This window comes from Plectropomus leopardus, chromosome 13 (genome assembly GCF_008729295.1).
Source record: "Plectropomus leopardus isolate mb chromosome 13, YSFRI_Pleo_2.0, whole genome shotgun sequence".
Taxonomy (NCBI): Eukaryota; Metazoa; Chordata; class Actinopteri; order Perciformes; family Serranidae; genus Plectropomus; species Plectropomus leopardus.
In genome coordinates, this window is record NC_056475.1 from 13,948,519 (window position 1) to 13,971,681 (window position 23,163).

The window sequence follows — 23,163 nt, forward strand, 5'->3', positions numbered from 1 at the left end:
AACGTTTTCCATCGATTACCAGTTTTATGCAAGAGGTTGTTATTGATAGTACTATGTAATATTTAGAGACTCGGAATAAAACGCAGGTCTATAAAGTCTTTCATCACTTTCGTTGTGTCAGACCGTTATTGATAGGCTATATACAAATTAATTGGAGCCTGTATGAAGGTAAAACAAACAACAACAACAACAAAAATATACACAAAATATCTTACTTATGCAATTTTAAGTAGTACCCTATATTTCAGGGGGAAATATTTTTCTTTTTAATTTTAACAACTAGCTATTTTGCAGGTTCAGAGTTTACATTAAAAAAATAATAATGTAAAATTTGCATATTTACCAAACAGTCGGTCTTTATGAAACAGGTAAAATTAGCACCGTATAAACCAGGTGAGACATTAAGAAATTCCAATAAAATGAAAAAGACCTATGACCCAGCACTCTAAAAGGGGCAAGTCTGTATAACATACTTTAATTCTAATTTTTTTTACTCAGTTTTTTTGCTTTTAGCTTTATTTTTTATTAATATTATCTCAATGGGTTTTATTTTCCATCTTAAAAATGCGAGTTTATGAAACGCACTTGGGGGCACTAAAATACAACTTGAAGTAGGATGTCGCTGCGCGTCTACTCGCAGTATTAAGGTCAGCCCTCCCGGAGGTTCTGTACGTGGCAGCGTCGAGAACCCCTCGCTGTCCTATTCATAACCCCCGGGGTGCCAAGTGAAATTGCGTCCGCATACCAGAGTGTAACGTTACGCTTAAGGACGTAAGAGAATAAAGGTAAGAAAACACTGAATATTGTATCTAACAAGCCACAAAGCTCGTCTTCACATCACTGGAAGGGGGCTGAATCGTTGAGCTCGCGTGCCTGCCGAACATGTTGGGATGGTTGTCAATAACTGGGTCCAACAGGTTTCTTTGGACGGGAAGCGTTAAACCAGACACTCAAACCTAGTGGCACTGAGAAGGTAAACTAACAACGGCTTGCTTTTTGTGAGGTCTGTCCGACATGTTTGTTACATTATAACAGCCCGCGAGACGGACGGGTTACATTGTTTCGCAGGGGAGAAAGAGGAGAAAGTTTTGAAAGTTTGCGCGAACTTTGTGGCAGAGCATCTCAGAATGTGTTGCATACATGACATTGTTTTAACGCACAGTCTTTAAAGTACATGGTGACAAGAGTTTTTTTGATTTTTGGCCCAGTAAAGATAAATCTGTGGACATACAAAACAGCGCAGGCTGCAAGGACATTAGCTGAACCAGAAAAAGCTGAAGTGTTGGGAATTTCTAGAAACAACTGTGTGACGTCACCGGGACGGCTACTATCCAGCTGGAGATGATGAGCAGACTCTGTCAGGCAAAGCGCAGTGCAAAGTTATTTTTTGACCGGTTTTTGGTGCTGTGGGTTCCCTTATTTGTGGGTTTATTCATATTATCATAAAGAACAATCTGTTTTTATTGGAACGACTTTCCACCAAAGAAATAGTCCTAATAAAAAGTGTGTCAACAGTGATGTCTGGATTATTTAGAGTAATGGGAACTCTGTCTTTGAACAGACATGTTTTTGATAACTTTTATATTTAGTATAGGCTGCTAAGCGTGTAGATAAAGGAAAAACATTGGTTTCATCCACCCTTGGCAAATACCACAAAATATCAGTGCACACATAGTCCCAGATTAAAGGCGTGTGTTGTTTGCACACCACTTGAATGATGCCCTGCAGTGATTTATTTGTAAAACTGAATAATTAGATGTGGCAGCCATTGTCCATAACTTAAAGGCAACGAATGGAGGGATGTCATACATCTGTCAACTTTAATGGGTCTGTAAGGCAAGTGACATGCACTCTCAAGAGGATGATGTCTAGCTAGATAAAGCTGAAACAAGAGATCTGCTTCATTAGGCTACATGAGTCTCTGTCTGATGGTATCCCTGTCAGTGTCTTTCTTTTACTTAATTAACTTGCAGCCAGTGTCCTAGTCTGGTTGTGTCTTTTAATTATTGAAGCAACGCTTATCTAGACGTCTGGGTGATTTGTATTTATTTCAACATTAGTGTATTGAGCCCTCAGTGTTTACATACCAGAAAAAGCTTTTACATGTGGAGAGCGTGATTGTTTACACTAGCAAATGGGGGAAAAAATGTGTATGTGGTGATTATGTAAACTATTGCATGCAATGTTATGCCTGTATGCCTCTAAATGTGAATACACAGCTTAAAATAAGTCACACTCTGTAAATGGTGAGCCAGTGCTCCTCTACCAGGTGGAGATGAACGTGTTTGTATCACAGCAAGATGGTTATAGATTACTACTGCTACCACAGTCTAGTTGCCATGTTGAGTAGTTTAGTCATGTTTAGTCCTTTAGAGATGGTTGTTCCTCAAGGTAAAATAGGTCTAGCCTATTTTTAGTTGCAATGCAGCTGCAGATTATTTTTTTTTTTTTTTTTTACCAGCGCTTAATGCATCTGAAACAAATCTCCTTTAATGTCTACCACATATGGCCAACAGAAATCTTGGTCCTGCACTTGGAAGACTTTTTAACCCTTTGCTACATTACATTCAGAGATTTTTTTAGTGTCCTACCTGTGTTACATTCATTTGGCAATAGCTATCAATTTCTTCACTTGTCCAAAGCAAAGCTAAATGTTGTCTGGTTCACAGGTCAGCGGAACTATGCTGGCAATGCTCACTTCCTTTGTCTCAGAGCAGGGGGTGACTAAAATGCTACTGTAAAAAGTCTCTCTATTGCTCTGCTGGCTGTATGAAGTTGTGAAATTTCTACAAAACTAAAAATGGTGTTCTTTTACCCGTTGTTTAGCAGAAGTGAAAGTCAGAGCAAATTTTTTTTGACTTACTTTGACTTTTCCTTAACAGCGAATGGATTGTACTGACAGGACAACTGCTGAAGGACCCTAAGAAATTCATTTTAATCTCCTCCAGATTCAGTTATATTTTTTTCCTCCATTCCATGTTTTTTCTTTTCATTTTTTCATGAATTTTGTGTATTAAGATTTAAGTACGTTTTGTCATCAGAAAGAGTGTCCAATCACGTAGTGGCTGTATAAAATTTCAGCAATAAAAATATGCAAATTTATAAGGGAAGCAGGTAACATCTTAATTCCTGGGGTTTTCCCACATTTTCATTTATTTGTGGCAGCCCACCATGATAACAACATTTGCTACCTCATATTGATTATATGTTTGTAGAGCTGAAGAGTTTATTAGCATTGTTGGAATAAATCAACCGTTTGGTTGTTCATTGTACTATACTCTCAGAACGCAGAATGCACTGTGGGCACAGACAGAGCAGCAGAAAGTCAGGTGCTGTGAAAGTGAAACTTAATCATTAATTGCTCTGGGCATAAGTTTGTTTTTACTCGCCTCTGTAGCAGCTGCTCCTTTCATCCATCGATCTGATCTGATCAGCTGTGATTGGTTTGACTGATCACTCATCCACCCTGTGACTCAGAGCTGTGCCTGCGCTGATCACTGTTCACAGACAGAAGTAAGGAAAATGGATGCACTCTCTTGGTGCTCTCCAACTTTAGCTGCAGCTTGTTTGATCACGGAGATGAAAGTTTTCGCTACATTGATGCAGAAACATCAGACACTTCCTCTGGACAACCCATAAAGTATGAAGACAGGATTTGATCCAGCCTGACTGACCAAGAAAAATATAGCTGTCAAGCTAGCTGTCATTTGCACAGGCAGAGCAGAGTCCTGGTGACAGCTTACCTGGTGTTCCCCTTGGTGTCTGCGGCCCACACAATGCAGAGGAGGAGCTGAGCCTCTGCCTCTGTGAAACACATATACATACACATATATGTACAACTTGTGTAAATTGAAATGCACACAGCGACAGCAATGACAAGTTTCAAGTTTGAATCTGAAATTGTTTTCTTTGCTAGTGAAGCAAGTGAAATCTCCCTGAGTCTGACAGGCTGGGATTGTCTGAGCATGTCCACAGCCTATGGATACTGTGTGTGTATGCATAAATGTGGAATATGATGCAACATGCATGTGTCACTCTGTACACATACGTTATTGTACCAAGACAATGTGTGCCTGTATTTTGTCTATGCCTGTGCACGAGGCGTACATAGCTGTCTTGCTTACTGATTAACATCAGGCAGAAAAATACCTGTTGAGCATCAGACATTCATCATTTATCACAGCGTGCAACTCCTATTCTTTAGTATATTAAATGACTGCTTTCTTACTAGTCTCCTCAGAATACTAGAATTTGGTCTTTGCTGCTGAAATGTAATGTAGAAAAAAATGTGAACTGCAGTGACACCTCAAGCAAGAAAAAACACCACACAGGGTGTTTCCACACTTGAGTTAGGCCTCACTCCTACTGCACGAAAAACACTGCTAACACCCACTAACGTTCTGCTTTTTAAAGCTGTGGGAATGCATACAGTCAACATTCACACCTGGGTCAAATGAATCTGCAGTAGACTTGGGTATTTATCGCCTCCAGCTCCGAATCGGCATTGATGGGAACACAACAATGAACAGTGAACACCATAATTTCAGCTCCTTAACCAGCAAGATGCAATGATGTGCCGTCACTAATTACCAACTATCTCCTCCTAAGCAGCGCTAAAACATTATTCCAAGTTAGCACCAAGTTTGAAAGAGACACTGAGTTAGTAAGAAAAAAACAAAGAGAAGAAACCATTGTAAAGTCTCCACAGACTGCTGTTACTGCTGTTCCTGTTGTTTGGCCTGTCTATGACATCGCATGGACACACCAGCAAAACAACCCCCCTCCCCACATACATGCACACAAACTGACAGACAGGCAGACTGTTTTGCTGCAGCGCTGTGTTCACAGGTCTGCTACTGGCAATGGGAATGCAGTGTATTGCATATATTTAGCAGGTTTATTCATGTTTGAAAAACTTACGTGCATACAATAATTTTGGTGGGAAAGCAGTATTGGACATCTTTGTTACAACTTCTGCAAAGAGATGCAGGGGTCAGTTTGAAAGTCTACCTTTGTCAGCTTTGTGAGTTCCATATTCTGCTTTGGGAACCACTTTTAGATGCATACGTCAGCATGTCAGCTGTTTTAAAATGAACATTTCACCAAAGTTTGTAGCTCCCTCAACAGCAGACTGCAGTTAGATCTTTCCTGATTCTCTTTGTCCAAATCTTTTTTAATTTATCCATCTTATCCATCCACTTATTACAAATAAATACCCTGTGTAGATATGAATCTGAAAGTTTAGTTTGTAGGACACATTTCACATGATTGTTGACGGATTTGAAAAGTCTGAAATACATCTTTTGCAACAATATTGAACTGTTCACCTCTGTTGTCTTGACAACGTCCTTACTCACATCAGCGTCAGCAATTCTTGGCGCTGCTCTTGTTTGAATTGTTAGGAAATCGAATTTTTAAAAGTTTCCAGGAAAAAAAGAAGAGAAAAGCCAGTTTTGTATTCAATCACTTTTCAGACCTCTTGTTTCAATGTGCTTTCCCACAAAACTGAAAAGGGTTTTTTAATAACTTCCCCCATTGGCACTTGTATGACCCAAGACAGCTGTTGCTTGTACCCGTCATGATTTTCCTTTTTGATTTGTTGTCAAGAGAAAAAAAGAACTATAAAAGAAGAACAGACCAACTAAAGATGTTGAAAATGTCACTGTGTGAGAAACGGTTTGTTCCTAAAACACCCCGGCCCACTGCCAGAGTGTGTGTGTGTTACTGTGGTTTCTTATCTCTCGTCTGGAGCCACACCTCCATGTAGAACAGCAAAATTCTGGAGAAACTCGAACCCACTGACTAGAAAGAAGCTCCTTTGGGTGGTTGTTATTATTATGCACCAAGATTAGAGAGTGGATGAGCAAAATTACCATTCATTTTTGTCCAGCAAGGTTGTGTTATATTATATTTTGAAGATTTTTGCTGAGTTGTTTTATTTCAAGAAAAGACTGGATGGATTATTGTTAAAATACAGATCTGCGTGGAGCACTCATTGGCCTGTGTTCAAAATACAGTTGTCTGGTCCTGTCCTCTTATGACCTGTCATATCATACCCTGCCCTGCCTTCTGTATTATTCCCTTCATTTGCCAGAAATGCCAGGCAAGGGTCAGGAGAAGGCAACGTGGGGTAGTAAATGTAACAGGCCTCTTTCCAGGAATGTGACATGGGTGTTACAGCCTGCAACAACAGGCAAGACTGTTTTGGGCTGAGCAGTTGCTTAGGCTGTGAAATTACAAGGAGAGAGATTGGGGCCTTTCATTTGTAGTTTAGGACTGTGGTAATAGATTTCTGGACTGGCACTTAGTATGTAAACCAAAAGCATTAATTTGTAACTCACTGAAAACTAAATTAGTAACAGTAAGAATAATTTCCCTAAGATTTGAGAGTTGTTAATGAAACTTTACCGTCACTGTCAAGGAGGGGTATAAGTTTTCCTTAAAGAGTGGTTGATACCACTGTTTTACACAACTTAATACACTGAATTCAAATCTTGTTTATCATATCATATTTGCAGCCCATAATTTAGGCAATGCTTTGGCACTGATTTTGGTCTGCTTTCATGGTCCAGCACCATCCATTCGCCATGTGCACCCAAGCCAAATGACCACAAGGATCATGCATGCATAACCAATATGTGTTTAGTCCTTTCAATAATCATGTTAGGTGGTGGGAAGTTATTCAGCATGCATGGCAAAGGAGCAAGTTCAGTTTTGTAGCTGTATTTTTTGAGTTAAATTCAGTGTAATTTGCAAACATTTTGATAAGCAGGCATAGTTTTGTATATAAAACGATTATGTTTGACTGTTAAAAGAAGCTTAAATCCATTCAGTATCTTCAAGGAGGATTGGCATTATTTAAATTGTAGCATTCTTTATTTCTACATCTATGGCATATGTAAGCGTGTTTTTCTTATCGCTCCCCACCTGCTAGCAACTCTCAACAAGTTAGGACAGCTCTGCAGTTCTCCTACATCATGTAGAAGATAGAGTGGCTTTGCTTATTTTGAGAAAAGTGATAAGATACTTCTGCTCCAACCAAGCCAAAAAGTAAGGCCAAATATGTGTTGCTCTGACAGTTTTGGTCCAGTCCTATTCTAAAATGATTTGATATACAGACACTGACCTATATACTTACACCCAATGTGGTACATTCCAGCAAAATTACTATAATTGTAAATGCTAAAATTGGGTGAAAGAAAGTGTAAGAGTCTTGGTAACTTCAAACCCTTTCTTCTCACCAACATTATTTTTTACCAAAGTTTCTTGATCAAAATGTTGTTGAAGTTCTCTTTTTCTATTTCCTCTTAGGATTTATCAGGCAATAATTATCAGCAAAATCTTAGCTCAGGGCTCTCTTATAAGGTCATTTTAGGCATACAGGGCTGAAACATATGTGAAAGCCAAATTAGAATTTACAGTGACTTGTTAAATGTTTTTAAAGCCCTTTCACAGTCCTTCGCTAATAACAACTACTGTTGTTACCACATGCCATGGTTGTCTCGATGTTTGCCTCATTAAGAGGATCTGTTTGTCACAAATAGGCCAAATTCTACTTATCACCATGTTTGTTTCACAAAGGACTTTACAATGGATCCATTGAACACAGATTGTGCCAGCAGCAGGTCTTTTTTTCTTTTTTGAAGTGTGTAAAGTGACATCTTGTCCTGGCTCACTCCTTTGTGAACATGAATCTGGTAACTTATCTCTTGGCGCAAGGCTTAAGCTCTGTTTCTGCTTAATGCATTAACATTGTCATGACTTATTTTTGGCAACAGTAGAAAGTTGACTTGTATTTTGTCAGCAGGTGTCATGAAAGTGAAATGATTTTCTTTTTCACTTGGAGCAGAATTTCCTCTCCAAGTTATAAGGTGCCACTTTGTCTTCTTCAGATGCTCTGACTCTCTAAGCCTTTGATTAGATAGTGGTGAAGACAGAAGTCTGTGTGTGTGTGTGTGTGTGTGTGTGTGTGTGTGTGTGACAGTAAACAGTCATCACTGATAAGTGATGCGGTAAAGTAGACTTAGACAAAATCCAAGATGAGAAAGTGGGGCAGTTTCACTTTTCACCTAAGATCCCCAACAAAGCTGGTGTCAGTGCTGGGCTGTGAACAGAGACTTTGTGCCATTGTTTAGTCCTGCTTTTTCAACTTCAGCTCTGTTGTTGGATCTAAAGTAGCAGAAAGTATACACAGCTCATATTGCTTTTGGCTCTTAGATAAGACTTCTATGTATTTTCAAATGTTACTGAAGGAAATGTGGCAACTTCTGACACAAAAAACATAATAAACCTTGAAACAATGGGCTTTATACAGCTGTTTGAGGTAGAACTGTTCGCTTAGTAACAATCTAACTTAATGTTTAGTGCATGTTTGCCTGGTTACACTACCTGCCAACACCAAACACCAGATGGACGCAGTTTGTGACTGGCTGGTGACCATAGTGGAGCATTTATTAGCTAAATAACTAATTATTTTCATCAGGAGTTGACAGGGACTAAAAACAGAGCTGAAAGATAAGTGAATATTTGACCAGAAATATGACTTCAATTAAATGATGATGTATGTAACTGCTAGATGTGTAAATGAGTAACTGTTTACTTAAGGTTCACCATATCTTTAAAAGTGATAGAGTATTGGTGGGGGTGTTTAATCATTTTAGCACCAAGCAAATCAATCTTTGAATGTCTGTCTAGCATGTGAATGTTATAACCTGTTGTACTAGATCTGAGGATACCACTTTGAACATGAGTTACTTGTGAGTTTATGCAATGCAAGTTCTGACTTATAACCGTATCAAAAAGGATGCTGAGCTTTATTTAATCACGGCCTTAGTCATGAACTTTTTTCAATGGACATCTGGTGGTCATGTTGAACTACAGATGAGAAAATAAAGGCAAATTAATTTACAGACCTTACATGAACCGGATGTTTTGACATTATGCTTTGTGATTTTATAATAAACATTTTGTCTGTGAGGTAAAAATTATATGTTGTGAACTCTGTGTATTTTAGTAGAGATAGAATATTTTATTAGAAAGAAACTCTATCTTTTTCCATGTTGTCCTTCCTTAATGAGAACTGGGCACAGAGGCTATTATGACAGCATGCCTACCACAGAAAAAGTGACTCATTTATAGAAAACATTCTGGAAACTTTGAATATTGTTAGACCATTGTCTAATCTAGCTCGGAAACACATCATCATTGCAAAGCTGTAACAGGGCAATGCTAACTGCACACTTATTTCAATGGGTGGTTCAAGAACAAGAGGGTAATTGTCGGTTTTAGTGGCCAATATGAAAGGAAAGTGGCAGTGGCAATTATGGATGTACGGAATATTAAAAAAGGGACCACTACACAGTTTGTGTTGAATGGTGGTAGAGAATTATAGGACCATGTGCAAAACTTATTCCATATATTTAAACAGAAAGCCAGGATTAAAGTATGCGGTGTGACTCGCAGTTAAAGTGGGAATTGTAATATTTGCGTTTCATTTTTACTGAAAAAAAAAACTATATAAAAATGATTATAATGTGGCGTTTGCTGGGGTCTGTACCAAACAAGCATGTTCCCTTACATGTGGAAAATTATTTGTAGGCGGAAGCATCTTTGTGGCACCACAATGATTCATTTATACTGGTATGTTGTGACACATTTTACCTTTATCAAGAAATTGCAGCTCTTGGGATATGGATTTTGCACTTATAATGATTTTGATTGTATTTTGATTAATTGTGCAGCCATATTTGCTACGCTTGCTATAAAAATGAAAATTAGATTAGACTGTATAAGTGTATTGTGACACGATGTGATTATGTTTGTTTTTGCAGGTTATTGGAAGCGACAGAATGAGGATGTTCCTGTCTTTCGTCCTCTGGGCTCTGCTCTGCTGCTGGACAACACAGGCAGAGATCTTCACCTCCATAAGTAGGTTTGAAGAGCTATGTGAACTTTTTTTCCCTTGCTTTTTTGTTCTATTAAAATTTTATATTAGTCTCCTGCTAGATTTCATTTAGTTCATTGTGATAATTCCCTGACTCACTGTGGGTTCACACTCAATCCAGAAAACTGGCGAATCACCCCGATTTAATGCGAAGAGCTGCCTGTTTATCGCCCATGTTGACCAGTTGACCAGTTGGCCTGTTCACACTATACTCATAATACAAACCTTGCACCTTTGGCGACAATTACTTTAAAAAAATCTTAAGAATGGCAGTATCGCTCTTACTTAAAGGTGCCCCGTGGAATTTTTTTAAGCAAACGGATTTTAGATCCAATCATATTTATAGCCATGTTAAGTAGCTTGCAGTCTTCTCCTTCTCTGCCTCTTTTGGCACATTGCTGAATTCTTGATGCATTACCGCCACCTCTAGGTCAGTAATGTGGAACGAAACCATTGGCAGGACTGTGTATCCGATCAACCACATGATCATTCATCCACCTGCCTGTGCACAGGACAATACTCACATATAAAACTACTCCATAACACTACCACCAGTTACCTAAACTAGGCTTTCTTATATTAATAATGAGGACATTTAAGCTAGTTTGGCTCTCACCCTGTTGAAATTGACATTAATAGAAGGTCAAGGTCAAATTTATTTATATAGCGCATTTAAAAACAACCAAGGTTGACCAAAGTGCTGTACAAAAGTACTGGACAAAATAAATAGTCATTAAAAATGACATAAAATGCTGTATAATATGCACACGTAAAAACAAATACACCAAAACAATTAATCTAATACAAATATGAGGGATGAACGGCTCAATATAAGTCAAAGGCCAGCGAGAAGAAGTGGATATTGAGCAATGACCTAAAAATCTCCAGAGTCTGGGCTGATCTATTATGAAGTGGTAAATTATTCCACAGTTTTGGAGCTGCCACCGTAAAAGCTTGGTCACCTTTAATTTTTAGACGAGATTTTGGCACAATGAGAGGCAGCTCATTTGATGACCTCAGTGATCTAGCTGGTGTATAGACACTGATGAGCTCAACAAGATACTGAGGGGCCAGACCATCAGAAGCATCAGCAGTGTGCAACATGTGGAAGAAAACAGAGTTTTGAGCTCAGGAATGTCTTTTCTTTGCCAAAAAAAAAAGTTTTTTATTGAGGAAGTGGCGAAGAGGCCTGTTAAGTTTATTTTGGAGGCACCCCGAATAACATGTGAAATAATTGTGGTCCACTGATTCCTTAAATAGAATTTGTAAACAAAACTTTTTAAAAAGATTTTGTTTTGAGTGCTCAAACACAGTGAGCATTATTTATGCATGAGAAAATTAGATCAGTTGACCCCCACTTTAAAAAAATACGACAAAAATACCCTGCAAAAACAAACAAAAAACATAAACTTTGCCTTTGTAACTTTTACCTTTCTTTATCTAATATGTGAGAAGAGGATAACTGATTAACCGAAACTGCTTTTAGGACACAGTATGCATCACATCACCCAGCAGGAGTTTTAACAGTCACAGTAAATCACTTTGATTTACTGCACTTGGATGGTTGCTTACGCTGTTTGCATGCAGAAACAATGAAAGTGTTTCAGTTGTTCCTCTTTCCCGGCAACCCCTGTGAATTAATCATGGCGGAGCGTTTCCATGGAGTTGTTGAAGATGCACGCTACACTCCAACTATCCACTCAAAAGCTCATGGATGAATGCCCCGCTGTAGTTTGCTAAGTAAAAGTAATTATATACAATCAATATAATTACTTCACTGATAGTAGCTGAGGATGTATTTGTACCTCAGTCTAAATCCAAGGGGAACTGTGTTACCAGAAATAAATTTTATTGGTCTTTAAGGCAAATGACAACAGCTGTAAATGTTCTGTGTGGGATTGTTAGTACAATAGTAGCAACTCTCTCACAGTACAGGAAATTTTATCAATAAATGAAGAAAATAATGCTTGATGGAGTTTTAAATTAGAATTAGAAAACGGCTGACTAGGAAATACGAAATAAATACATCTTCAGTGACGCCTCACCTTTAGTATCTGTCTCTCTCTGCAGGCCAAATGACAGACCTGATCTACACAGAAAAAGAGTTGGTCCAGTCTCTGAGGGAATACATAAAGGCAGAGGAGTCCAAGCTTGCTGCTGTCAAAAGGTACATTTGAACCCAGTGACTTAATAACATCCAAACTGTGAACTAAACACCTTTACTCAAGTGCTGTACTGGAGTGCAATTTTTCCATTTGTGCTGCTTAATCCTTTAACTACATTCCAGAGATAAATGTTACACTTATTGCTTTGACCGTTACAATAACAAGTCACTTTTCAGATTAATATTTTTTTAACATATTATATATATATAACTAACATATGATAGATATATAACTATTCGCCAATGCAAGGCTTTTTCTTAGAATGCAGTATTTTTTAAATAATATACAGTACTTAAACTTAAGTAAGGGACTGAGAACTTCTTCCACCACTGACCATGATGATGACTTTATTGTCCTTGTTTGTATCTGTCTCTTAGCTGGGCAAACAAACTCGATGCTCTGACCAGAGTGTCCACCTCTGACCCAGAGGGCTACCTGGCCCACCCAGTAAACGCCTACAAACTGATGAAGAGACTCAACACAGAGTGGTCTGAACTGGAGACACTGGTGCTTCAGAACCCCTCTGATGGTAAGAACAGGAAGAAAGAGAGGGAAGGAGGAGTGGAACTGAATGAGATTGGTGTGATTTTGCTTTGCTTGGAGCATTGACGTTGTCTGTGTGAATGCAGTATTACTTCTTCTCATGAGCAAGCTGTTTTCTGATAGGGAAAGAGGAAAAGTTGGTCTTTGTATACTTGTTTTAAATTGACTCCTGGAGTATCCTGGGGTCCGTGTTTCTTGGCCACATGCAGCTTTGTGCCCATTGCCTGGCTGAGAGTAAACAGACACAGGCTGCGAAGAGGCGAACAAGCACAGGCTCTGTATGTGTGTCCAGGCGAGTTTCTGTTACTTCTTTCTCTCTGCATTAATTAGTTAATATATCTGGAACTGGCTGTAAATTTGCTCAAGCTGAAAGAATTTAAACCAGATCTCATATATTTCCAGTTTAGGTTGCCTTGGCTTATTCTGCATCTGTTCATTCTTACCTTTCCTTTGACATTGCATGCATTTCATACCATGTCTAAATATCTCTCACGTTGTATAATGCATCTGAAGGCAGCATTCACCCCTTTTTTTTATGGGTCTTATTTTCAGCACAAGCAGAGAGCAAGCAGCAAATATAAAATCTAGCGTGGATGTGAGCAGAGTGATTTCAGCTACAACTGCAGTGTGGAAATTGTAGCTGAACAGCTTTGCTCATCACTCTGCTTTCCAAATGAACAGAGCCTGTCATGTTTTAGCTCCAGCTGTTCCTCATCCCCTCATGTTTTGGCCATGTTTTCTCTCTCTCTCTGTCTGTTTGTGTGTCTGTGTGTGCGTGCGTGTGTGTGTAGATCTGAAAGTCTGTGCGCGTGTTAGCTAAATGGCAAGAGCAGAGTTGTGTGTCATACAAATAAATCTGTATACGTGGCCATTAGACAAAGAGAGACAGAGTGAGTAGAGAGACTGGGTGTAAACCTTATAAACGTAAGAGGAAGCATTGATTTAGTTTAGTGTTTGAACTTTTCTTCATCTTCACACTAGCACTAGGTGTAGCTTTTTATTTTTTTTGTTATCCAAATGTCTTTACCTCTTTATGCATTGATGACACTCTTGTATTCACATGTTTTAATGTTAATAAAAAACGGATGGAATTTGGATCTTTGCCAACCACACATGAAACACAGTTTAGCCTCATTTATGTAGATTGTAGGTGCCTCTGCTGAATACCACAGAGCATGTGCAAATCTTAAAAAAATATTTAATTAAAATATTCCTTCAGCCCTTGGGACTTTCTTATATGATTTATCAGAGCATGCCAAGCAGCAGATGGTGATATCTGATATGTAGTAATGAAATATGGAAGTCCACATATAATAATATATTTTTAATGCTTAGTACTTGTTTGTGGTCATCATTAGCCACACACAAGACATTGAATTAAATATAACTGATTTGTTAAGGCAGTACGAGAAGCATAATATTGGTCACTCAGAGGCATCTGACAAGGCTCTGATTATTTGCAAAAACTTTTACTGACTTTGGGTTACAAGCCTGAATACATTAATGATACTGGCAATAGCCCCTGTAACCCTTGTTTTATCACTCATTTTTACTTCAAATATATATTTAGAATGGGTGTGAGAGGAAGAAAAAGAGAACTACAAAGACAAAAGTCCTTTGGAAACAGGGGGTTGGTTTGCAGTTTTATTGTTTAATGCACTTAATTTAGATGAATCAATATCAATACTATTTATGTTTCAGTTTGATTATCATTAGTCATCATTATCATTAGTATCATTAACTTGATTTTCAGTAAATAGTTTAAAATAAAACAAACCCAAGGAACTTGATGGTGATGTGCATGTTCTACCTTCATGTTAGTTTCCATGAAGCACAATCAAACCTTCAAAGACACTTTTTTGTGCAAGTATTATATTTAAACATGACAAAACAGAACATTTAACTGGATTTCAAATGACTGTCCTGGGTGATACAAAGTAGCAAAACTGGCTTTTGATCATTTAAGAAGCATGAACATTTGAGGAGAATTTGTATTTAGCTAAAACAGTTGACTTTCCCAGCCTAACTTTTTCTTACTTTCTTTCCAGGGTTCATTTCCAACATGTCCATACACAGACAGTACTTCCCAGATGCAGAGGATGAGACGGGTGCAGCCAAGGCGTTGATGCGTCTTCAGGACACGTATCAACTGGATTCTGAGGCTTTCTCCAAAGGAAAGCTGCCAGGTAACCACATAGTTGACATGAATATATTAGCACAGGTGGAGGAGTGTTTTATTTTTCTTTTTATTAAAAAAGAAAGAGAGGAAGGAAAACTGAAACCACCCATGATGATTTTTAACTGATATGTTTTAGGGTGTTTATATTACTGTTTTTGTAAAAAACAGTTGGAGTTTTGGGCCTCCTGACAGGGTACATTTTTGTGAAATTAGGTCATGTAGACCAGTTCTCACTTCTTCAAGGGTTAGGGCTTGAGCTTAAAGTTAAAGTTACTGTTAGTTTAAGGTTAGAGTAACGTGTGAGGTTATTTTACAGTTAATACTCTGGTTCTGGGTCATGATTGGACTAAGGGTAAATTTTTATATTATTAGAAAGCAAATGACACAATTCTAGTTGCATCATACACAGACAGATGTTGTAAAGTTTAACTTTATTTGTTAATACAGCCCTTCATCACAGTAAAGGCTCAAAGGACTTTACAGATCTGAGGACCCCGATCTAGCAACATGCTGTCTGCACCATAACTGATCATAAATGGCCACCTAGCTGCACTTGGTGCCTAGTTGCTAGGTTTGAACAGCACTCCCATTTTAGTGACATTCCTGACACAATTTGGACACAACACAGGTATGAGAAGGTGTGTATTTGTGCATACTTCTACAGGTATGTGTCTGTGCTTTGTTAATAAGGCACAAGCCTGTTTTTGTATGTGTATGTGCTAGTTGGCTCTGCTTTTCATGCCGAGCAACGGTCCAGTAACTGTAGTTGACAGACTTGGCATATCTCAACCTGCCTCCAAACAATTTACAACCGCCGATATGGTAAATGTTCAAAAAAGACCAAAGTGGATGCCTTCAAAGGTAGAAATAGCTTTACATTTTCACATTTTGAATAATGTTCAGTTCTACAGAAACGTATAAACCTGATGTGAGGGGACACTAATGACACTAGGGAAGCATAATTAGCCACACTACTTTATTTTTACATAAGTTGTGCATAAAAAAACAAAACAAGAACAAGAAGGCTTAAGCTAAGAACAACTTCTAAAAAAACCTATGCAGAGAAAATCAGTTGTCAGCATATGCATAGTATAGTATAGGCAACTCCTGCACACTGTCTTACTTTCAAAAGAAATACATTTATTGTGATGTCTTGTTCACGAGACCGTCATCAGTCAATTAATTTTTTTTATTTTTTTGTGCAAAATAGTGTATGGGAGTTTGTTAGCAAACTGTGCTCTACTCATCCCTCCCCAATGCACCTGTTTCGAAAGAAATGTGCCAATTATTTTTTTGTTTTAAGTATCAGACTAAAATACTCAATATATTATGACCAACCAAATTGTAGCCAGAAACATCTTTTAAAAAATGAGAATATGACGGTACATCGTTAAAAATAAACAAAAAATGGCGTAGGTCTACAAAGTGAATTGAGAACCAAGATATCATCAAAATAAAACAAAGAAAAATTTTGGTCTTCAAACAAAGTCCTTCAGTGATGAATAAATGGTAATAACTGTAAGGAAAGGAATGCAATTTTTGGCTGTTGAACTCAATAAAAGCAGTATTTAAATTGACTGAATTCTGCTCCAGGTATGCACTCGAATGCCATACTAACAGTGGAGGACTGCTTTGACATGGGAAAGACGGCTTACAACGATGCAGACTATTACCATGCTGTGCTGTGGCTGCAGCAGTCCTTGAAGCAGCTGGATGGCGGCGAGGAAACTGAGGTTTCTAAGGCGGACATTTTGGACTACCTCAGCTACTCTGTTTACCAAATGGGGGACCTACCTCGAGCCATTGAGCTGACACGCCGGCTGGTGGCCATCGGTAAGATGCAACACATTGTGTGAAATGATTAAGCACAGAAACACACATTACACAAACTGTCATTCATTTATGTCAGCTGCTCAGTCAGTCTTTCTTACAGCTATAAACGAGGGGTGAATGGGTTCATGGTCTCAATTTTTAGAGCTCTAAAATAGCACTCGTATTTAAGGAGCACGGTTGAATTTTTCAGTAGCCTCCCATAACACATACAGACACCAGTTAGCAGACCAATGCAGCCGCAGTCCTCTGCTGCGGGGTAATTGATGGGTAGTCTTCTTGCTGTTTCACCTATCACTACAGTGCTCACTCACTCTCACTGCAGTGGTGCTGTGTGCTTGCCAGAGCAGCAGGGTGTTGTCCACGCAAAGTAAGAGCCTGTGGTTTGTAACTGTTATTTTAGTCTCTGCATCAAGGGCCTCGATGACAGCTGCAGGCCATCTTTTAAGGTGTTTGGTATGCTTGTTTAGATGTCAAGTGAAATGGATTGAGATAGAGCAGATGTAGGAGGCTTAGACACACTTAATGCCAACAAGTGCTACAAAAGTAACAATGAACATTTAAAATGCACATGTAACAACTCATACACACGTTTTGAAGAAAACTGAAGCATTAAAGGATATAGAAAGGAATGTGTAGTCCAGAATAAGCAAACATCTAAAATTAGGAAAAGAAAGAGCAGAGAGCTAAGCAAGTGATCACTTTAATTCTGTTTTCACGGGGATATGATATACAGTATATTGCATTTGTTTAAAATAGCTACAAAAATAACAATCCAAAAAATAGAAACCAAAAATATACAAAGTCAGAACAAACACATTAATGTAACAGTGTGTTACATAGCAAGTAAGATCATTTATGAATGCAAGAAAAAATAAGAAAAGGAAGAAAACAAGATATTGCTGCTATCTCATCACCCACATGAATATTGTTCCATCAAGTACCAGTTAAATCTTTCAATCAAAGTTCTCAATTGTTTTCTCCAGCAGGTGGACTTTAGTAGGGACGTTTTTACACCGGCTGTCTGACAGGACTGCATTAAATTCAGTGCACTGCAGCATGCATACTCCTTGATGCTGTTTATTGAATCCTAGTCTGAACAGTCGGACTCCCTGTTTAAGTTTGAACTGCCTCCAGCAAACTAATTCTCTTGCATGAAGGAAAAACTTCAGTCAATACTAAGAGTACCAGTTGTTTACTTGTCTGTAATTTTGGTGATTGGTTGCTAATTTTAATTCATCTGCTCAGTAAGTGTTCAATGTTTTACCTTTAAAAATTCACAAGAGGGCGTGCTCCGTCTGCTATCTCTCGCTTCAGTATTTCAAACTCTTACCAAAGGACAAGAGAGACACTTGAAGTAGAGAATAACCCCAAGTAAAAGTACTAAAGTACAAGCAACAAAATGTACTTAAAATAAGCCATTCTGTGTAATGAGTACTTTTACTGTTGATATATTTTAACTGCTTCATATACTGTTGGTTAAATCTATATCAATATGTCATGTAACTAGTAACTATAGCCACTGAATTAATGTTATGGAGTTTAAGCTTCAATATATCCCTCTGGGTCGTAGTTAAGTAGAAGTATTAAGCAGCTTAAAATGGAAATAGTCATGTCCAGGTTTTTCAAAATTGTGCTTATAGTGCATTTCTCAAGTAAATTTATATAGTTACTTTTCACAACCTTGGAGTTTGCTGAAGATTTGTTTTGTCTTGAATTAAACCATACAGTACTCCGTTAAAGTAAATAAATATTCAAAGCTTTTCAAAACTGAAGCTTGAGAGGTACAAGACATCAAGAATCACTGCAAATTTTATTTATTTATTTATTTTCTTAAATTATGCTGAATGGGCTTGTTATTTGCACAGGTGATGTCATCAGCCATTAAAAAGGACAACACTTCTCAAAATGTCAAAGTTTGCTGAACATTTAATGCAGTTTCTCCTTCGTTCTACAGGTTATTAAACTTGTCAGTTGATACTTGATCCATAAACAAACCAATGCTTCTTGTACCGACAGACCCCAGTCACCAGAGGGCAGGAGGAAACCTGCGCTATTTTGAGCGGTTACTGTTCAAGCAGCTCAATGAACTGAAGCAGGAGTATGAGCCTGCCTCTGAGGAGCCCATCCAGCTGGGAACCTACGATAGACCCAAAGACCATCTCCCAGAGAGGGATGTCTATGAGGCTCTCTGCAGAGGAGAGGGGGTCAAAATGGTGAGACATGAGGAGAAAAATAAAGGCATTAAGAAGGCAGTCCTGTCACATAGAGGCAGCCAGAATATTCTTTCTTTGCATACATATCTGAAGTGTTAAGTTTTATTCAGATTAATTTGTTTATTACCTTATAGTCTGATTTTTGCTGTAAATGTCTGTTTACTTAAATATTAAAACACTTTTTGCCTAAATCCATTAAAATTGGGCAGAAAGATCATTTTGAAAATAGATTAGAGACTCAACAGTTAATACAGACGTGTATTTAATACTGATGCCAACACAATAACTACAGCCCCGCGACCCTTACGAGGACAAACGGTTACGGAAAATGAATGAATGAATAACTACAGCCATAAAACACACTTTTATAAAACTGGAATTGTTTTACTTTGGTAAAAGAATAGTCTTACAAACGTATATTTACAGCTATCCTGTATTTTTCTTGTCTATTAAAGCTCTGCAGATCAACTGAGGCGGATTTTTTTTCAGTTATCCCAGCTGATTAGAGCTGTGTTTAGTTTAAAGTCAGAGTTATTTAGGGGAGTTATGCGAGGTTACCCAACTGTATTTAGAAACTTCATAGGTTCAAACTGTCTTAACAGGTACTAGAAAACTATAAAGGACGGATAAATGTCTATACATGCTACTTGATGTAACAACCTGCTTGGGTGCACCATTAGTTTGAAAAAGTTTCCATAGCAACACATCATCTTGTAAAAATAGATAGTAGCAGTGGGGAGCAGTTGAAGCGCTTTATATTCCAGTCCCTCTAATTCAAGACCCTCCAAATATGACAGTAATATCTTGAGATTATCCTGTTTGTTTTATCAGAACGAGGCAAGGCGTAGCCGTTTGTTCTGTCGCTACCAGGATGGTGAGAAGAACCCTCGTCTCCTGCTGAAGCCTATGAAAGAGGAGGATGAGTGGGACAGCCCCCACATCGTACGCTATCTGAACGTCCTGTCAGACATGGAGATAGAGAAGATTAAGGAGTTGGCGAAACCCAGGGTGAGACAAGATGCAATAAGTGAATGATACGATTCTGCTCTTAACACAAGAGAAAGGGACATTTTTTCTAGAAAGAGCCAGTCAATACTGACATACTTTCCCTTCAGTAGGCATTGTCTTTAATCTGTGGTACTGCAACACAGATAGCCTACATACAATAAGTTAAAGTAGTACTTTCTTCTTCCCTTTTCACTGTAAATTGTATTACTGTATTAATTGTATTACTATACTTTTGTATTACTGAGAGATGCATTCTCATCTTGTATATAGGCCAGAAAATTTTAATTTCATTTTGAACCAGGCATGTTTGAACAAATACACGACAGTCCATCATACATAAAACTCTGCCAGCTCTACTGTAGTATTAAGCTGGGCTTTATCATTCCAAACAGTGCTCTAAATATTGAATTTGTCAGTAGATGTACTTGTATCTATGTAAATGTATCTTTTGTAGTTCATTCTCTGAAAAAAGTGTTACTAAAACTTGAAAATATCTACTGGGATTAACACTCAGATTTGCAGCATTGTGCCTGATAATAACCTTATCAAGGGCTGACAGTAAACACACCATAACTCTTTAAAAGACAAAATATTTGTTTTTTCAGTGCCTAAATTAGACCTATACCGAGAAGATTGTTCTCGGTAGCAGTGCTATCTATGAACTTATCATGCCAGGCAGTGGTACAGATAAAGTGCTTCTTTTTTATTATAGACACATTCAAATTTAGTTGTACAGAACAGTAATTCTTACACTCTTACATACTGACTGTTTAAAAGTCGTTCTCTTAGAGAAAAGCCTCTCAATCTGCAAATAAATGATAAAAAGATATTCAGTATGTACATTTCTAGTAAAAGTTCCCTCGGTGTGAGTAATCAAAAATACCTTTTTGGCTCAGTATAGATATGTCTACATATTTGAAGACTGGAAAAAGTGGAAAAACTCAGATGTATATTGTTTATGATGAAAAACACTTATTTCTTTGGGGTTCTTTTGTTTTGGCTTTCTTTTAGCTTGCCAGAGCTACTGTCCGTGACCCCAAAACAGGAGTCCTGACCACAGCCAACTACAGAGTATCAAAAAGGTAACTTGTGCAGAAAAAAGATCTTTGGGTGCCTTCACTTGGATTTCAATCATTAATACATGGTTAAAGCTAATTATTTTCAGGTTTGATTATTATTGATTATTGTCACCATTTGTAGTGTAAACCAAGGCGCTCCAATCACTACTGTATTGCTGTTTTAGATCTTTTCAGTTCTCATTTGGTCCACCTCCACATGTGTCTCCTTGTCCTTGGTATCATCTGCTGATGAATTCACTGGCTTTCACTGCACATCAACTTATGAATTAAACCGTAAATGCTGACATCAGTGGCTTCGATCCTTACTTCCCTGTGACAGTGTGCTGTGTGTGACATCTTTGTATTGTCCCTTAATACATGCAGTTCACGACAGTGACCAGCTCAGCAGCAGAATTTGATACTGGCCACATTTTAAAGAGTAAGCAAGTGAGCAATAAATCAGAATTGAGCACAAAGGCTTGCAGTGTGGACGTAGCCTAAAGTCAAGCAATATAAACAATCTGGCACAAACTTAGCACATAGTCGTTATAACTAGGACTGATTACTGATGAGAAACAGGGGAAGAATGACAGAAACTAAAACATTTAATCCCCAGTGAGCACTTTCAGACTTCAATTAACATAACTTATCCATCCTGTGTTTGCGTCTGCATGCATGTTAGCATTGTACTATGTGTGTATACTGTCATGTGTACACATTTTCTTTATTTTTCAGTGCATGGTTGGAGGGAGAGGATGACCCTGTCATTGCCGGAGTCAATCAGAGAATAGAAGACATCACAGGCCTTACAGTAGACACTGCAGAGTTACTACAGGTAATCTACTGTAGTACATACGACTAAATTACACATATTAATATTTATGGTCATTATAATGACAGTTAGATATACGGCATGTATCTAAAACAATCTGTGTCAAAAACAGTAGTACAGAATAATTAAAAAGAGACAAATACAAATGACAGTGGACAAAACACCACAAACATCTCAGAATAAGAAAAAGGTTTACGTGGTCTCTTGTAAAGCCTTTTAAAGGCTAAAAATGCTTTAGAGAACTACACTCAGTCACGCTCACTCAGGTTGATGGTTTTTTTTGTGTTAAGACCTTCTAGTGGGATCTTCGGTGAGAACATGAGAAAAAACATAAACATATTTTCTCAATCTGCCCCTTAGATTTCACCCCTAAACCAACATAGTGGAGGTTAACCGATTTTTGTGCAATTCATTAGATTTGAAAACTCGCTAGTGTGAAGTATATCATATTTTACAAACCTCACTGGAACTACTTTCTACCAGTGTATTCCCTATTTGAGTCCATATCTGATGCCTATTAAAAACACACTGTAAATTACAGGTTAGATTACAATATATAAATTAACTAATGTGGAGATAACAGCATTTACAGTATCAAAGATGCCATACATGTACATGCATTCTAGTTTGCTGATGAATTTTTGAATTTAATTTCTTTTTAGAAAAAAAAAGAAATCATCTTTCTTATTTTCTGACCAGGTTGCTAACTATGGAGTTGGAGGACAGTATGAGCCACATTATGACTTCTCAAGGGTGAGTTTGTATTGCATGAAAGTGAGCGTGTGTGTGTGGAAATTTATGTGACATGACTTGACATGCTTCAACTGCCTGAAAGACTGAAAATGTTTTGAGAAGTTTATTGTTAAATATGTGGGCCAAACATTGCTGGGAACCTGAATTACGTAAAGGTTTCTACTTTTTTTTCTTAATATCTAATGCCTTTCTTAATTTGATAGGGACAACTGGGTGAAAATAAAGTTAACATAATGATTTGTTTTCAAATGTCCTGTACACATTTTGCACATGTTTGTGCTCTTTGGGCTGTTGCAGCTGTAAAAAACATAAGAAATATAGACAGCTGTGCTGCAGCAATGCTGTCTGCGTGGCCACCACACCCGTGCAACCAGCAGCAGCAGTACACTGAGGTAGCTGTCCTGCACAGTGTAGCCCGAGCATGAGAGACTGAGGATAATGTTGAAGAGGACCCTGATTTTGAGGCATCCTCCTTTAAAAAGAAAGAAACCCCTGAGGGTTGACCCTCTTGTTGTGTCACCACAGGCATGTTACCTCCCAAAAATGCAATGCTATTGTGGTCCCTTTCGCGACTTGTACAACGGAGTAAACTTAGTGCTGCTTATGTGATTAAAACGGTTCCAGGTTCCACTGGAT

The 23,163-nt window shown here is 38.0% G+C and overlaps 1 protein-coding gene across 3 annotated transcripts in view; it reads left to right on the plus strand.

The window, feature by feature from the left end:
• The first annotated feature begins 667 nt into the window (after positions 1 to 667).
• p4ha2 (procollagen-proline, 2-oxoglutarate 4-dioxygenase (proline 4-hydroxylase), alpha polypeptide 2) overlaps positions 668 to 23,163 on the plus strand; it is a 30,699-nt gene continuing 8,203 nt past the window's right edge. For 2 of the 3 annotated variants that reach the window (XM_042499141.1, XM_042499139.1), the window contains exons 1-11: positions 668 to 785; positions 9,831 to 9,927; positions 12,014 to 12,110; positions 12,486 to 12,637; positions 14,700 to 14,837; positions 16,424 to 16,663; positions 18,680 to 18,876; positions 19,708 to 19,884; positions 20,896 to 20,966; positions 21,678 to 21,777; positions 22,474 to 22,527. In XM_042499141.1, coding sequence (XP_042355075.1) covers positions 9,849 to 9,927; positions 12,014 to 12,110; positions 12,486 to 12,637; positions 14,700 to 14,837; positions 16,424 to 16,663; positions 18,680 to 18,876; positions 19,708 to 19,884; positions 20,896 to 20,966; positions 21,678 to 21,777; positions 22,474 to 22,527 — 1,305 coding nt within the window. In that variant the 5' untranslated portion in view covers positions 668 to 785; positions 9,831 to 9,848. Of the gene's footprint in view, positions 786 to 882; positions 974 to 9,830; positions 9,928 to 12,013; positions 12,111 to 12,485; positions 12,638 to 14,699; positions 14,838 to 16,423; positions 16,664 to 18,679; positions 18,877 to 19,707; positions 19,885 to 20,895; positions 20,967 to 21,677; positions 21,778 to 22,473; positions 22,528 to 23,163 lie in introns of those variants that run through there. The other variant, XM_042499140.1, reaches the window with a different exon arrangement.